General features: G+C 37.4%; 1 protein-coding gene across 3 annotated transcripts in view; it reads left to right on the top strand.

Annotated features, from left to right (window-relative positions):
* Nucleotides 1-17,056, top strand: part of NELL1 (neural EGFL like 1) — a 273,232-nt gene that overhangs the window by 63,613 nt on the left and 192,563 nt on the right. For all 3 annotated transcript variants that reach the window (XM_031553393.1, XM_010710718.3, XM_031553394.1), the window contains exons 8-11: nt 1,234-1,368; nt 2,200-2,302; nt 5,633-5,706; nt 13,725-13,824. In XM_031553393.1, coding sequence (XP_031409253.1) covers nt 1,234-1,368; nt 2,200-2,302; nt 5,633-5,706; nt 13,725-13,824 — 412 coding nt within the window. The remainder of the gene's footprint in view (nt 1-1,233; nt 1,369-2,199; nt 2,303-5,632; nt 5,707-13,724; nt 13,825-17,056) is intronic.

Raw genomic sequence — 17,056 nt, 5'->3', positions numbered from 1 at the left:
AAAGGCTTATTAGAATATTTTCACATAAAGTGATTGGAATTTTAGAGGATGAAAATGTACAAATATCAAATATATACCATCATGTAAAAAAGCCTACAGCACTGCACATTCATCTTTATAAAGCCTATAATGCAGAAATATAGCACTGGATTCATAACAGGAATGCATTCGTTTTGTCATTTGCCAAATTTAGGGAGCCTCAGTGTTTGTAGAGGTTCCAATGCGAATGTGAAAGCAAAAAAAAAAAAAATCAAGACCTTGGGAAATTGCCTTCTAGCTGGCAATGGGATAGCTTTTAGAGCAGTGGCAGTTGTGGGATCTCAAGAATGCATATGTTTACTTCCAAATACACACTCTGGATTTTTTATTTTTAATTTTTATTTGGATTTTTAGTTAACGAGTATGTCACTAGAAGTTGTGTTAAGGGTTAGAGATGATGACACTGGCTACTAGGTATGCATATGATGGGAGTGTTCCTCCCTGGATTAATCTCAATTTAAGACGATGCCTCTGAGGAAAGGAAGGTCTGTGGTGGATAGGAGGGGAATTCCAAAAGCCTTATCTTTTTTCTACTGCTATATGAATGTGCTTTGCCCTGCTTGTTATTGCATTGTATCTCATTAGTCAATACAGCATTTGCTAGCGTGTAGATAGTAGTAGTTGGAATTGAGGAGGTAATGTGAACAGTAAGGAATGTTAAGTGCTATCCACAAATCCAGGATTTTTTCCAGGAGCAGGACTTGTCCATGGATAAGTCTAGGAATATTACTCTGTATTAGAACGCTGTAAATCTTATTATAAAGTTACAGCCTCTCTGTGAGTCAGAGAGCATTAGTCTAGCTGATGCTGACAACGAAGAGGTGAAAGTAATTAGAAAAAGTCAGTCTGCTAGCTGTCACGATTTATGATTTGTAAACAGATTGATGAGCAATTAAGAAATTCGATTTAAAATCAATCGTAGCTTACGCACTTCTTGTAGTGCCTACGGAGATCTTAGTGGGGTTCATTACAGTACAAGAGACAGTTGTGTATATCATAAGACATTAGACCACACACAGCTCTATCAAAGTCAGATGAGTAGGGTTATTTGTTATCTGCTGACATCTTGGTTCAGAGTTTCAAATGTTGTAGCTAAATTTGGTTCAGATAAAAATTTTACGTTTTCTCATATTTGGTTTTTAAAAATTGCATGTTTGAACTGAGGAAATCTCATCAAGTTAATTTCATTTATAGCTAAATTATGCAGAAACAAGACTGAGTCGATTGGAAGACTGTCACTGTGAGAAGACTTGTCAAGTAAATGGATTGATCTATAGAGACAAAGATTCATGGGTTGAAGATGATCACTGCAGAAACTGCACGTGCAAAGTAAGGCTTTCTAAGGACTTTAAGAAGTAGGACTCAATGTAAAAATGGTCCTTGAATACGTAATGTGAATTCTAAGAATTATGTTTTTAGCATGCATCTAGTGGCAGAATGAAAAATAGGAAGGTAAATAGTAAAACAAATAAATGAAAATCTGACACATCTTATGTAGAAGCTTTAAAAATAAAATCTTTCCCTTGACAATCGTGTCTTATTTGTTTTGATTATATTAGTTAGGACTTTATGGTTTTGGGGTGAATGCAGACATTGTTTTTATTTGATTTTTGAATTGTTTTCACAGCAGTTTTTTAAAATGGAGGCATTATCTTAATAGTATTCATAGATGCTCAGTTGCATCTTGAATGGTAACAACATGCAGATCTTGTTTTCAGCATTTATCACTATGAAAAACTAAGGAACAGAAGAATATTAATATGTAAATCTTGTCTTGTCGAAATTATTTGATAAATATCTGAAGAGAGTCTGTTTGTTCAAGAAAATAGAAAACTGATTGTTAAAAATATCAGAGATGATTGGCACAGCTTACAGAAAGTGGTGCTTATGTTGTTGTAGAGATGAGCTTGTGTTCTCTTCTTGATGCGTTTTACTCAGGGAAAGCAGAGTAAAACCAGTAAATAGGTACCTACACAGGGATGGCTCATCTTCAGATGGCTTTGGAGTCAAATCTGTAGCTGGATTGGACCAAACTTCTTAATGAAAGATGAGTGTATAGTGCACAGAGGTGATTTCATTTGCCATAATAGTTTTCTGCATACAGTATACAGTATTTGCTAATTACAGTGATTGAATTTTGTCTTAAAAACGTTTTCTTAGAGTGGAGTTGTGGAATGCCGAAGGATGTCCTGTCCTCCTCTTGATTGTCCTCCTGATGCTCTCCCAGTGCATGTGGATAGCCAGTGCTGTAAAGTATGTAAGGGTAAGTAGATGATAAAAAAGTTTTTCTTACACCCTCTGTTAAGCACCTAAACTTGTCCTAAGAGCAGGTGCGTTTTATAATGACTTTAATAGCTCCTGATAATTCAGGTAAAGTGAGTTACAGCGGTGAATTTGATTTTTCTCAGTAATTTTCTTCTAAATGAACAAGTATGGCAAATTTTTAAGATTGTCTTGCTATGTTTTGTCAGTGTAAAAGTATTCTACTTGTTTGTGGAAAAACAAGCAATAATAACAATAAAAAAAAATTCTTTGCTTCAGCTTGTGCCTCCTGCTGATGAGGTCTAAACTTTTCATAATGACAAATAATAAACTTGGGTGTTATCTTTTTGTCTATGTTTTATTTCAGTTTGGAAGGCTTTCATTAAACATAATAGAATTTCAGACCCCGAGTGAATGTCACTGTACAGTGATTGTTTTTGCTCATTTCAAAATAAGTTGATGAAAACAAGTAAATTTTGTGGTTAGTCTTTTTAGTCTTCTGGAAATGAAAGCTGTAGGTAACATTCTTGGAAGAAATAGTCAATGTTTGATGCCTTAATGTTACTACAAGGGACAAAGGCAATCTATATATGGGAATTTTACATGAGTACTGTTGCCCATCTTGCCTTAAGAAACAGAAAAAATAAATGTTTTGGCCTCTTCTTGTAGAACATCAAGCTTCATGCATAATTTTTTTCTACATGTTATAAGACAAAGCTGTTGAATTATTTTAAGATTTATTAGGAAAAGATGAACATTCTTCTAGATTTCCTTTGGCTTGCTTTAGTCATTGAATTTATTAATCCAATGCACAAATGTCACAAAGGTCACTTGCTGTTATCTCATGATCAGTTGTTTACTCATGCTGTCTCATTTCTTTCAGTTGTATTTTGTTCTAAGTATTCTACTTACCAAAAGACTCCTATGAACAGGGTACTCAGGTGGAAAGGTGGTCTTGCCTGAATTAATTTTTTTGTCTCAGAGTATTTTTTATTTGAAACACGGAGAGTCTAGAAAGTTCCTGCATGAACGTCTGGTGTACTGGATGCTTTTTTTGACATGTTGTACATACATGTGTCAGCACACAGTTAAAATTGGACACAAAGTAATTTCTATGCACCAAATTGTAGTTTCAGTTTATATCCCCATGAAAAACTGTGCTCCTGATATTTGTAATGGAAAGATGAACAATCAAACTTGTCTTTTGTCAGTGATTGGCACAAACTTGACTTGTTATTCTGACAAGACCTCAGCTTGTCAGTCAGTGGGAAGAGATGTATGGAAGTTGATTGAAATTGATTGCAAATGCCAGCTCCTTGACAGAATGATATACTAGGGCCACAGTCAGTTGCTTTTGGGTATGTAGCAGTAATTGCAGGAGATTTCCAGGAGGCTGCACCACAGGTGTTAATTTCTCTGAGCTTTTCTTATTTTGCTCTGATAGAATCATCACTTGTAATTTGCTGTCTCTAGGGATTATTGAATGGCTGGATTATTGTAGTTTCCTGTCTCAGCTGTGGGTTAACTAACAAAGCAGTTCTGGTGTCTGATATGTTAAAGGTTTTAAAAACGAGGTGATTCTGTTTTGATCCCTGCCATCTCGTGTTGGCTTTAGATTACTATCTGACAAAAGACTATAATTGTGTTGAAAATCTCATCATTTTTTCTCAGTTGTGGTTTAACTTGCCATCAGGTGTGCCCATTTTTATGTTAGAAGCAGTCATGTCAGGAGAAAAAATAGAAGAAAATGGAAAAGTTCTTTAATTCACTGTCTCCCAAAAATATTTACTTGAATTACTAACGTAAATGAAACTTCCTGATCTGAAGCTTTTCCTTGTGAGATTGCAATTCAGCCATATAAACTGGGGAATTTTGAGGAAAAAGTCAAGAAAACTGAGATACCAAAAGGAAAAAAATCTGATTTCCATATGCATAGTGGACAATGAAAACAGCACTTTTTTGAAAATTTGTTTTTCTTTCTTTATTTTTTATTTAAAAGAGCATTTGTATGTATGCTTAAACTGAAGATCCTTAGAAGCACATTTGTGTGAAAGATTATGATGATTGAGCTAGTATTTCTTTAGTTTCAAGGTGTTTGTAATCAAATTGCCTGTGACAACTGCTATTGTGGAAAACTGCCTGTTGGCATCAACTGTTAAAATTGTGTGCACACCTGTAGGTGCTTATGAGAGAAGTGGATCTGTGATTTATTCTCTGAGATTTGAGTGCTTTGAATGCTTCTACTTTCATAGTGCTTTTGCTGCAACTCAGGAAATATTTAAATCTTTGGCCACTTACAGTATATCTTTTTTGCTTTCCTTTTATTGTAATTGGCCAGACTCTTACTGGTCAAGCATAGAGATAGCAGAAACACTGCAAGAAAAGTCATATTATCAGTGTTCAGCATTGCATTGTTAGTAATGTAGAGTGCCTTTGCGATGGATGCTTGATTTGTGGAAAATAATGGACCAGTTGTTTAGTGTATTTATTGGCCTTTATGGGACTGAAACTTAGACATTCAGTTTCTATGAATAGTTATGGTAATACTTGACCAAGCTGTTGGCTGCCATGGATTTGCTTGAGTTTGTGTTCTTCGTTGTGGTGGTAATTGTAAACTAAGCTAGTTGATTTTTTCATTGATGAGGAAAGTTCACATTCCAATCTCTTGGTTTGTGTCTGGAGCTGGTAGCCTTTAGCAGAGGGGTCAAAACTTCAGGCAGTAATTTTTTTTTTAGTAGGAACTTTCAGTTTCTTTGGAAACCTGTTTATTTCAAGCGCATGTTCAAAATATTTTTCTGAAATATATTTCTTCAATTCATTGATGCAATAGAGTCATTTGCTAAATCAAATCCATTTGCCAGTGTTCCAGTAAGTTGAAGAGTTCACCTTTGTGCCTGCAAAAAAAATTTGAAGGTTTAATTGAAATCTGTGCTTATATTACTCCCTTGACGTGCACGAAACATCTCAGTTTTCTTGAAAGACGTAATGAAAATTTGTAGTAACATATATATATATAGTACCTAATCTAAGTGTCAGTAATGAGAATATTTTCTAATGAATACTAATGAATTGGGCTCTATTATTTATTCTTATGCTCTTATTCCTCTTCAGTTGAGGAAATCTCTTTAAAATGAGTTGCTCTTAAAATGAGTTTATTATTAATTATGTATCATACTGACTTCTGATGAAAACAAAATGTATCATATTTTTAATGTATCAATATGAGTGTGATGACTGGTTTTAGATTAGTGTTATACTTCTTCTTTTATTACTTAAATGCTCGTTTTATGTGTACATTTTTAATCCCTCACCTTCTTTTCTCAAATTACAGCAAAGTGTATCTACGGAGGCAAAGTGCTAGCAGAAGGCCAGCGAGTATTAGCTAAGAGCTGCAGGGAATGTCAAGTAAGTTTAAGTTGTAGAAACTTTCCCTGATTTTTAAATGTGTGATGTCAAAATGCAATGATAAGTTGATATATATTTTTTTAAAGCTCTCTTCGTGCAAATGTGATGTCCATTGTCTTGAAAAGGTGACCTTGAAGTCATTGAAAGCCACAGACATGTAAACAAGGCAGGAATATGGCCTTTGCAGTACAGTAAGAATGTGTGAAGTGACTTGGAAGGATGTTTCCTCTTTTATGTCTTGGTTTTATGAGGCTGACAAAGAGGAAGTAGCATCTTGAGCCAGTTGCAAATTTAAGCCACACATGCTAAAATTTGTAGCAACCTGGCTTTTGTTTGAATTATTCTAAATTTGCCCGAGTATTTCTTAAACTATCTATTTTGCCCTATTACTATTTAAGGTAAATTATGAAGGACTGGGTTGAGGTCTTTCTCTGTCAAGTTCATAACTCTTAGGTAACTAGAGATGTGGAGAAGGCTGTGTTGTCTAGTGACTTCTTTGCATCAGTCTTCACTGGCAAGAGCTCTAGCCTTACCACCCAAGCTGCAGAAGGCAAAGGTGAGAACTTGGAGAAGGAAGGTCTGCCTGCTGTAAGTGAAGATCAGGTTTGAGACCATCTAAACTTGAAGGTGCACAAGTCCATGGGACCTGATGAGATTCATCCACAGGTTCTGAGGGAACTGGCAGATGAAGTTGCTAAGCTCATGGCAGTCTGGTGAAGTTCCCACTGATTGGAAAAGGGGAAACATAACTCCAATTTCAAGAGGAGAAAAAAAGAAGATCCAGGGAACTGTAGGCCAGTCATTTTCACCTCTGTGCTTGGCAAGATCATGGAGCAGATCTTCCTGAAGGCCCTACTAAGGCACATGGAAAATAAAGGTGAGGTGATTAGTGGTAACTAAATTGGCTTCACCAAGGGAAAGTCATGCCTGATAAACTTGGTGGCCTTTTATGATGGAGCCATAGCAACCGTAGATATAGGAAAAGCAACTGGTGTCATCTACCTGGACTTGTGCAAAGCATTTGCTATCTAGTCAACAAATTGGAGACAAATGGATTTGATGGATGGATCACTCACTGGATGCTTGCACTCAGAGTTGTGGTAGATGGTTCAGTGTCCAACTGGAGACCAGTGACGAGTGGTGTTCCTCACGGATTGGTGCTGGGACTGGTGTTAAATGAGACCTTTGTAGCTGATATGGACAGTGAGATTCAGTGAACATGCAGCAGGTTTGCAGGTGACAGCAAGCTGAGTGGTACAATTGACACGCTAGAGGAAAGGTAATCTATCCAGAGGGAGCTGGACAGACTTGGGAGGTGGGCCTATGCTGAACTCATGAAGTTCAACAAGGCCAAATGCAAGGTCCTGCACCTGGGTCAAGGCAATCTCAAGCACAGGTACAGGTTGGTTGGATAATGGCTTGAGAGCAGACCTGAGGAAGAGGATTTGGGAGTATCGATTCAACATGAGCAGGCAGCTCTTGCAGCCCAGAAGGACTAAGTGTATCCTGGGTTGCATCAAGAGAAGTGTGATGAGCAGGTTGAAGGAAATGACTCTGCTCCTCTATTTCGCTCTCATGAGATCCCACCTAGAGCACTGCATCCATTTCTGGGGCTCCCAACACAAGGAGATGGAGCTGTTGGAGCAGGTCCAGAGGAGGACCACAGAGATTATCCAGAGGGCTGGACGGGCTGAGAGATCTAGAGCTCTTCATCCTGAAGGAGAGAAGGCTCCAGGGAGACCTTATAGCAGCCTTTCAGTACTTAAAAGAGGCCTACAGGAAAGCTGGAGAGGGCCTTTAAAAAGGCATGTAGCAACAGGACAAGGGGAAATGGCTTTAAACTGGAACAGAGTAGATTTAGATTAGATATTAGGAAGAAATTCATTACTGTAAGGGTGGTGAGATATTGGAGCAGGTAGCCCAGAGGAGATCTGGATTCCCCCTCCCTGGAGGCATTCAAGGCTGGACTGGATACGGAGTTAAGCAACTTGGTCTAGTGGTTGGAGCTACATGATTTTGAAGATCCCTTCCAACCCAAACCATTCTATAACTGTATGAACTGCAGTTGGTATTTCAGAATGTAAGTAAAGGGAGGCTGTGTTAGATGAAAACATTCATAACAAGAAATGTTAAAGAATATGAATGCTGAACGTGGTGTGTAAGTGTGGCAGAAACCAATCCTTGTCAAAACTTACCTTAGGAGAAAAAAGTAGTAGATTACTATATAAAGCCCATTTCTCTGCTGAGACATGCATGTGTTGTAACTAGAGTATATCTGTGTCTTTAGTGTGATTTATCACTTCAGAAAGGCATGGCTATTTTAAACACGTTTGCTCCCACATGTGATTTTCAAGTATTTCTGTTTTTTTTTGTCTTGTTGAATTTATGGAAGGGAAGGTGATACAGGGAAAACTTACATATGTTATTAATAGATGAATGTGTTTGGGCAGTTATTGGAAAAAATTACGATGATCTGGTTATTGTTGTGCTTGTGGCTGACTATACGGAGCAGTAATTTTGTGTGCACTAATGGAAATGGAAATAGCTGGTTGTAGATGCAAAAGCAGCTTGTGCAAAATTACTTTGCCATTGAGTGTTAGGCTGTGGGGGGTGCTCAACAGATACACAGGTATGTGGGCAAGGTCCTTGCCTTGGTCCTTGCATTTATAACGTGACTCAAACTGTATATCGGATTGAAAGTGACTATATGCAATAAGATGAGGAGAATGGGAGGATTTTCACATTAAAGTGAGAACAGAGTGATCTGAACTACCTCTGTGGAACTCCTCTATGCTGTAAATAAGAGCATTGTACTCATTATTGCGAGGATGAGAATACATTTGTGAAGATGAAAAGCACACACTGACCATAAAATATTTCTCATATTAAGAAGGATGGAACTAATAATAAAATCCAAAAGCTCTTTGCACATACTGTTAGAGGAAATGGGTATGTCAGTGTGCATTGGAGTAGTGTGCAGTTTGCATTATTTACATCTGAATGAAAAGTATTAGTAAGTATTTAAAACAGAATTTGTAAATGTGATAATGTGATATCATGAAAAAATGAGCCTCAAAAAAAAAAAAAGGGGGAGGTTTTCCACAGCCGTGTTTCAAGATGATATCAAAGCTTGCTGGCAAAACTTGTCATTCTGACTGGACAGTATTTAAGTGAGTGCCTCCCTCTACTACTACAAGAAGTATCTGTTGACAAGAAGTTCATTCACTGTATCTCAAGCATGACCTTGATTGAAACACCTGCTTATTTACTGCCTCAATTAGCAATGCTTGCTAGATAAGTTGGAATGGATGAGTGTAAACTTTTGCTGTAAGTGATCATTTTCTATTCAGTACAGGCCTGCTGATGGACAGGGTGTGGAGATTTTTTGCTGCTTTTCCTCTTGTGTTGTATGACTAAAAGAAAGAGCTCTGTGGTTAAAGAAATGGCTCCCTCCCTCCCAAAAAAACAAACAAACAAAACAACCAACTGTGTGTGGTTTAATTTCCAGACTTGAAAACAGATTTCAAGTTTGAAAAGCTGTTGATCTGTGAAAGACATACAGTAGGAGGTACAGGTCAGCTGTCAGTTTATTAATATAGAATGACTTAAAAATACTGAGGGGGAAAAAATCTTGAGTCTGTAAAGGAGAATGTATTTGTAGGTGCATTAATGTCAAGCAGATAAAGTTACATGCTTCAATTTTTATTTGAAGATAGTTTTATTTCTTGCATAAGAATCAATTCAAGCTAACAAGGCTTTTAAATTCTTTGTCATCTTGCAAAGATAATAATACTGATGGATCTGTATGGACCAAAGGTTTTCTTGATCAGTCTGTGAACAGGTTTTTTTTGTCTGGATTAGTTTCCAGTAATAAAAAATGTATTTATGTTGCACATCCTTTTTAACCATAAGCACTGATGCTACTGATAGGCAGCCATTTACTTGTTTCCAGCTGGAATCCTCCCTGAAAACACTTTCTAGATTAATCTACAAAGAGAAAATGGCAAAGTTAGTGCACAGGTGTTTCTAAGAATCACAGAATGGTTGAGATTGGAAGTGACCTCAGGAGATCACCTGGGTTCAGGGGGCTGGAGGTTCAGCCTCCCTGATGAAGTGGGGCTGCCCAGTGTGAGGTGCCCAGGACCACATCAATGTGGCTTTTGAAAATGTCCAAGGAGAAGACTCTGCAACATCTGGGCAGCCAGTGTGCTCTGTCACCCTATTTAGAGTTTCCTGATGTCCAGAGGGAATCTCTTGTTTCCTTTTTGTGTTGCTTGTTGTTTCTTGTTCTGTCACGAGAGCTAGGCTTTTTCCAGTGGTGCCTGTCTTCTTTGCATCATCTGTTCAGATATTCATACACATTAATAAGATGAACTCTGCCCCCACCCCACTTTGTTTTCTGTAGGCTCAACCATCCCAGATCTCAGCCTTTTCTCATAGAAGAGATGTTCCAGTCCCTTAATTATCCTAGTGACCCATCACTGGTCACTCCTTAGTTCTTCCATCTCTCTTATGTCCTGGGGAGCCTTCAGATGAATACCATATTCCAAGTATGGTCTCACCAGTAGTGCTAAGCAGAGAATCACTTCTTCCCACCTGCTAGCAAGACTTTCCCTAATGTTAGCCATCTGTGCAGAGCAGGCTTGTGTTTGATTTGGTGTTCACTGGGACCTCCAGATCCTTTTCTGCCTAGCTGCTTTCCAGCTGGGTGTTCTGGATGTGTGCATGGGTGTAGGGGGAACTGTTAGGCCACAGCTTGCACTGGTGATTAAGCACCTGGTGAAGGGGTGTCTCTGGCCCAGGGAGCACAGGCAGATTATTTGCACCTGTTTCCCATGTGACCAGAAGGGGTAAAGCCACCCAGACTCATACGAAGGCCAGCCACTGATGGGAGAGTTTCTCTTGGGTGTAGGCTGCTTCCTGAGAGGAGTGCTGGGCAGCCAGAGAACTCCTTCACCAGTTGGGTGAGTTCAAGACTTCTTTCTGTATATGACTTTTAGCCCACCTGTGAATATCAGCTTGTGGATTTCACCCATGTGATAATGTGGCTCATTTGAAGACAATAGAAGGAGATCTGTAACTTTTGTTGGATTGGGAGTTTACTGCTGATCAGCTATAGTCTGGGCTAATGCCTGTGAATGACTTGATTGGTACTCATAACTGGCTGATGTGCAAGAAGGTGGTATTAACTGTTGCTAGAGTGAGGAGTCAGAGTGCCTATATGAATTCTAGAGATAGATAAGGCTCTGTTAACTTTCCAAAAGCTTGACTTGCTTTCTTGCTATTACTTCCTGAAGTTATCCATCTGACAAGAGCTGCCTGTGTCAGATGCCAAATTTCCATTGTATGTCCCTGATTCGGCTTACACCCTATTCTTTTTTCTTAATGTACTTAGCTTTCTAGTTAAAGAAACTTAATTATCTTGTGAACATTTAATTCCAGATCTCATTCTTTGTATGCCACAGCTGGAGCTTGACCTATTAATTCCAGGGAAAAATGAAGGCTTTTTGATGTCTTTGTCCATCTGGAATGTGTGACTGTGTCTGTGAATTGAATATAAAAAGTCAGTCATTTTCCTAAGGCAGCCTGAAGCAGTAATTCTGAAACGTGAACTACTCTTACTTATAAGTTGATAAAATCTGAAAACTAATGATGATAATTCTTATAATTGGATCTGTACTAGCTGATACCAAATTGATTATAATCCAAGGAGTACTCAATACGAAAATATTTTCATTATTTTAAAGCTTCTGAATGATGTTTGTTTTCTCAAGAAGATTTTGCAGCGAGTTGGAAAATTTAGGGAAATAGTCTCAATGATAATAGAAATCTTTTTTTCAATCTTCTGATTTATTAAGACAGGGTAATTTTGATTTGTGTTTTTTAATAGCTTCTTGATTTATCCTGTTTAGTTATTTAGCTTTAACATTTTTTTTTAATCTCTTGCCATCCATTTGACTAAATTGACTGTCAGTTGACACTTCTTTTGTTCATATGATGGCATACTGTACCCCTTTTGCAATTGTCTTGTCTGAGCTTTAATAAGTGGTGAGTTATAGCAAGAACTTTATCCAGCTGGTAGTTTGATAACATGATAGTAAACGATGGCTCACCGTGCCTGGTTCTTTTATCACCTTTGTTACTGTGGTTGTACAGGGAACTGTGAGGCATTCTTCCCTTTCACTGTGGAAGTCAGAGGAGGAAGTCTAAGGCTTCCATTAACTTCTCTGCTTGTGCAGGCACTTGCTTTGATGTGTGCTGTGTGATAGTGTAGGGAGTTGTTAGTTGTTTGTGTTTTTTTTTTTTAAAATCAAAAACACAAAACAAGCCAAACAAAAAAAAAAAGAATACTTGTTAGTTTTTCTTGACAGCAAGTTATGCAACTCGCAGCAAGGACAGCTTGAAAGCAAGGAAAGGCAGCTTGACCTTACTTAGATTTAAGACTGCAGTTTCTGGAGCAGTCACTGGCAGTGTCTGTAGAGTGGTCTCTCCCTATGTTTCTTGAAGTTGCTGGGTGCCTTGTGCATTGTTTGCACCTTGTTGATTCAGAGGCATTTCCATATGCTTTACTGTGCAGGATCTGGAGTCAGGAGATGCAGCTGAACCAACGTGGCCTTGTTGATGAGGTTAACAGCAAGGACTTTTGCCTGTGCTGTTTCTGACACCTGAGTTAGTTCTTCAGCATGGTATGGCTTTGTAGATGTGAAAAGCATGCTTCTGGCTAGCGTGAGCATCTTCATACTGAATGAACAAATAGGTGCTGTCAGTACGTTTTGTTCAAAGTCATGTATTTAACCCTCAGATTATGAGATCGTTGCCTTTAACCTATCTTGTCTTTTTATATGGTTTTCCTAGGCTTTCCTAGCCTCAGATGCATTTAGGTAATATTTTACACATTCTCTGTGATTTGTTATTTTAAAACCATCTTTTTGTTCTGCTGTGTGAGGCGGTGTGAAAAACATTTTGGGAGGAGTGGGGCTAGGCTCCTATTAAAAAGATGTGTTGGCAATATTATAGGCTATCAGCTTTCTTTGTGGAGCTTCTGGTCTTTTGGAAAATAAGATTACGCAAGTGTAGATGGTCTTGTGGAATTGCTGCAATACATACTACTAAGCAAAAGCTTGTTTGCAAGTGCACTTGCCAGTACACTTGTAGAAGAAGGCATACTGATGAAATAAATAAGGATATGGAGAAGGGTGGAGTGGAAGAAAGAAAAGGAGAAGGCTACTTTGAGACGAGATTATAAGAATCAACTAAACGAAGAATAGGACAGCAGTTTGATCTGCATGATGAAGCTGATTTTTCTGAATAGAAAGAAGATGAAGTAGAACTGCTAAATCTCCCCAGATCTGTTCTATGTCAAGTATTTTAGAAAAGTCCTTCAAGCAAGCCTTGAGCCTCTGTGTGCAATCTTACTCTAAATCTAGTAGAAATCAAAATCGTGGGACTGTCTTTATCTTGATTTATATTTTATATAGATATTATTGTATGAATACATCAAGATGATATTTCTGCTTTGTCATACCTTCAAAAGGAATTTTTGGAAATAGGGTGATCAGTACTTCGAAAGAACAGGCCCTTTTAAATGGATGCAGCAGAGGACTACATGACATCCGAGAAGGCTGGTCCTCTATCTATTGTGAGAACTCAAGTTGAGTAGCTTACCAGTGAGTGTGCAGAATATGAACTAAGAGAAGTAAAATTTGGACTTTCATAAAGCTGGAAGATCGAGTTTTTTTTGCAAAAGCCTAGAGTGAAGTTCTTCAATTTCTTTGAGTACTTCAGTGCCATAGTTTTTTCTTCTTTCAGTTGTGGGCAAAGAAACAGATTGCTTTAGATTCTGTTATACTTAAATAATAAAAAATAAAAAAAATTCTATAGCTCGCTCCCTGCTAATATCCTGCTGTTACTAGAGGTTGCCAGAACTGTAGGTGGAACATTGTGATCCTTTCCCTTGTATGTGCTTTCACTAATGTCATCTTCTAAATTTTTCTTTTTAAACTATTATTTATTTTCAGAATGGAGTTTTGGTAAAAGTAACAGAGACTTGTCCACCACTGAACTGCTCAGAAAAAGATCATGTTCTTCCAGAGAACCAATGTTGCAGTGTTTGCAGAGGTAAGCCAGAAGCTATGTATACTTTGAAGGAGTATATGTTGCTGATTCAACTGGGGGATAAGTTGTAAGGAACAATTCCTTTTTATTGATATATTAAGTACCTCTTTAAACTGAGTCTGTAATTAGCCTTCATATAATGCCAGATTGTGATACTCCTTTGGGTACAAGACTTAACAGATATATGGGTGTCATTGCTGTGGATTAGAGAAGGAGAAAAAGAAAAGGAGGACCTGGGGGAGAAAATGTCTGATATCTCTTATGAATTCCCCTTAGAAAGAAATTGTTTAAACAAGGGGTATTTTGTTGCTTGAACTTGTAACTGTGCTGAATGTACAGGGCTGTAAGCTTTTGGAGGTTGACACTTTGAACTCTTTCTATTTTAAAATGACAATAATAATAAGATTTGAGTTTGATGCATGCTTTGAGGCTGATTTAGTACTGAACTCTTTCAGGACTTATTTATGAGATGAGCTGGACAGTTACGAAATCAAAATAACAAAATGACCCTAGAGTGCAGAATGGCATTTTTCTTCCTTTCTAAGGGGTGTTGAGATTGTTCTCTTTCATTTCCTGTGAATCCTGGTTGCATGCTGCACCACACTGAAGAAGCTGTAGCTACTATCTTCACTGAAAAAGTTCCCTTAAATGAGGATAACACAAGTTTCACAAGGTTAGAGAACTCAAAAAAAACCAAACCAAAACAAAAACAAAACTTCTTCAGGTGTGTTGTAAGCAATGACCTATTGGGTGTAAGGTGTTAAGGTTATATCCAAGGAATTATTATTTTATGCTACCTCTGTTCCACACCTTTCCTATGGCACTGAGACTCAGATAAGCTTTAGGGGATCTGGTCTCTCAGAGCAGGACTTAGCAATGCACATCAGGCATGCTCAAGCAAGAGGCGTGCCTAGTGAAGGTGAAATATTTCCAGGCTTAGATGGTTTCTTGCCTGTATGTAAATTCCTCCAGAAAACCATCGTAGATGTCAAAGGAGGAGTTCTGGATCTGTCCCTTAGCCAGTAAAAAATACTTAATAAATACACATAGCTAAATATTTACTGAAGCCTTGAACTTGCAAGTGTATGTTTGTGGTTTCAGGGGCCAGCACATTTGAGACAGTTTGCTGGATGGTGGACTAAGAATATGTATGCTAATTTTTTTAAAGCACTTTCTAGAAACATCTGTAACTATTTAAGCAAGCACTAAATGTTACTTCTCTGTCCCTCAGAGGGCTCAGTGTCTTAATGATGCTTAACAGATGGCCCAGTTTGATGTAGTGTAGCACTGGAAAAAAAAATTAATTTCATTACTTTAAAAAGCACTAGAAATCTGAAAGTTTGAAAGTTGATGAAAGATAAGTTCTATAATCATTCAATTCTGTGTTATTGCTAATGATAGGTAATCCTTTTAGATATTCATCCCCAAACTGTTTTTATTATTTATTAAATAACATGAATATCTGTACTTGTGGGATGATTTCCAGAGGAAGGAATTGTACTTCTGCTTCTTATGGATTCTGATAGACAGTGCTTTCAAAACGATACATCAAACTTCCATGTCACTTCTTCTTTAGGTGACTACTAAAGCAATCCTTTTTCTAAGTTCATGTTTGCTTTTTCAAATTCTTTTCAGAATTATGCATAAAGATATGATCAGTTTTGCCAACTCTATAATGCAATAAATTGAATTTGGCACTCCTAAGTCTTTTTTTATATATCTTGAGTTAAAATATATGTTTGACATCTTTGTCTCTGTTCCATGTGATCCAAATTAATAGCAAATAATTTTATTGTGTGTAGAGCACGGATATATATACACACACATATAATATATATCCCTGCATATCAGAGCACAGTTGTTTGTATGAAAAAACCCATGCCAAAAAATATATTCCTTATTCCTTATTCCTCATATATATATATATATAGCATTTAGCTGTAACAGTCAACAGGGTGATTAATAAATCTTTACTAGTAATATTAAATTAGATGACTAACAATTCTGTACAGTGTTTTAGTACACACTATTGACTGCTAGATTTTTTGTATCTTTTTTTTATATCAGGCTTTGCTTTTTTTTAGTATTCAGTTGTTGAAAAGTAGAAAGCTTCTACTGAATTTTATATTAGTAGAACATACTGTTGCTGAAATAAAATACCCTTGCTGAACTAAATTTGGGCAAGAGTAGGTTTGCAGCCTTGGCTTTCCTAGTGGCAGCAAAAGAATTTCAATTGAATGAAAGAATAAATGTAGAGGGCTAGCAGAAGGAAAAACAAGAAACAGAAATACGGAAACTTCAAGATGCTGTGGTATAAGACTATGCACTTTTCAGGGATCTCTAATATCTACTACAATAATAGCTAACTGCTTAAAATAGAGTATGCAAGAAAACAAACAAACAAAAAACCCAGTATAAGAAACTGGTGTTTATGGTGGTGGAAATCATGAATCAACAAAAGTCTGAGTTGAATACTGTAACGTACGCAGCTGGTGGGCTTCCTAGATAGTCATTATTTGTAAATGATTAGAAAAGTAAAACTGGTGAGTGAGACTTTTTCTTCCTCAGGTTTGCTGCATTTTAGTTTATAGTATAAGACGAGTATATGATGACTATATGAAAGCTAATTTCTGGATTTCTGTAAAATCATAGGATTGTAGAATGGCTTATGTTGAAAGAGAGCATGTAGATCATAGAATCACAGAATGGCCTGGGACCACAATGATCATCTAGTTTCAACTCCCCTGTTGTGTTCAGGGTTGCCAACCACCAGACCAGGCTGCCCCAAGCCACAGCCAGCCTGGCCTTGAATGCCTTCAGAGATGAGGCATCCACATCTTCTCTGTAGAACCAGTGCTGGCCAACTTGCTCTAGCTGTCATATTCAGCCTGTGTTTAAAATGATCGTGTGATGTGTACAGTAAAGCAGACATAGAATAGAAGAAATCTGCTGTACGATGACAGTTTTGGTGATTTGATGTATTTGAATTTAGAAACAGGCCTTGACAGATCTGTATGTAGAATCTATCCATGGATATTATGTGCACTGTGTATTGTTTTACCATGGATTTGTATGTTTCCACATGAATAGATGTTTAAACTATGTGGCTACTTTGTACTTTCTAGCGAGACAATATGGCATTATTAAGCTCTCTTTCAGACTTATGAAAAGTTTAGTTAATTGCAAAATTTAAAAAATAATATTAGTATGCTAAAATTTATTTTTTTACTACTTT

The sequence above is a fragment of the Meleagris gallopavo genome, chromosome 5, assembly GCF_000146605.3.
Source record: "Meleagris gallopavo isolate NT-WF06-2002-E0010 breed Aviagen turkey brand Nicholas breeding stock chromosome 5, Turkey_5.1, whole genome shotgun sequence".
NCBI lineage: Eukaryota > Metazoa > Chordata > Aves > Galliformes > Phasianidae > Meleagris > Meleagris gallopavo.
This window is presented reverse-complemented; position numbering and strand designations above follow the sequence as displayed.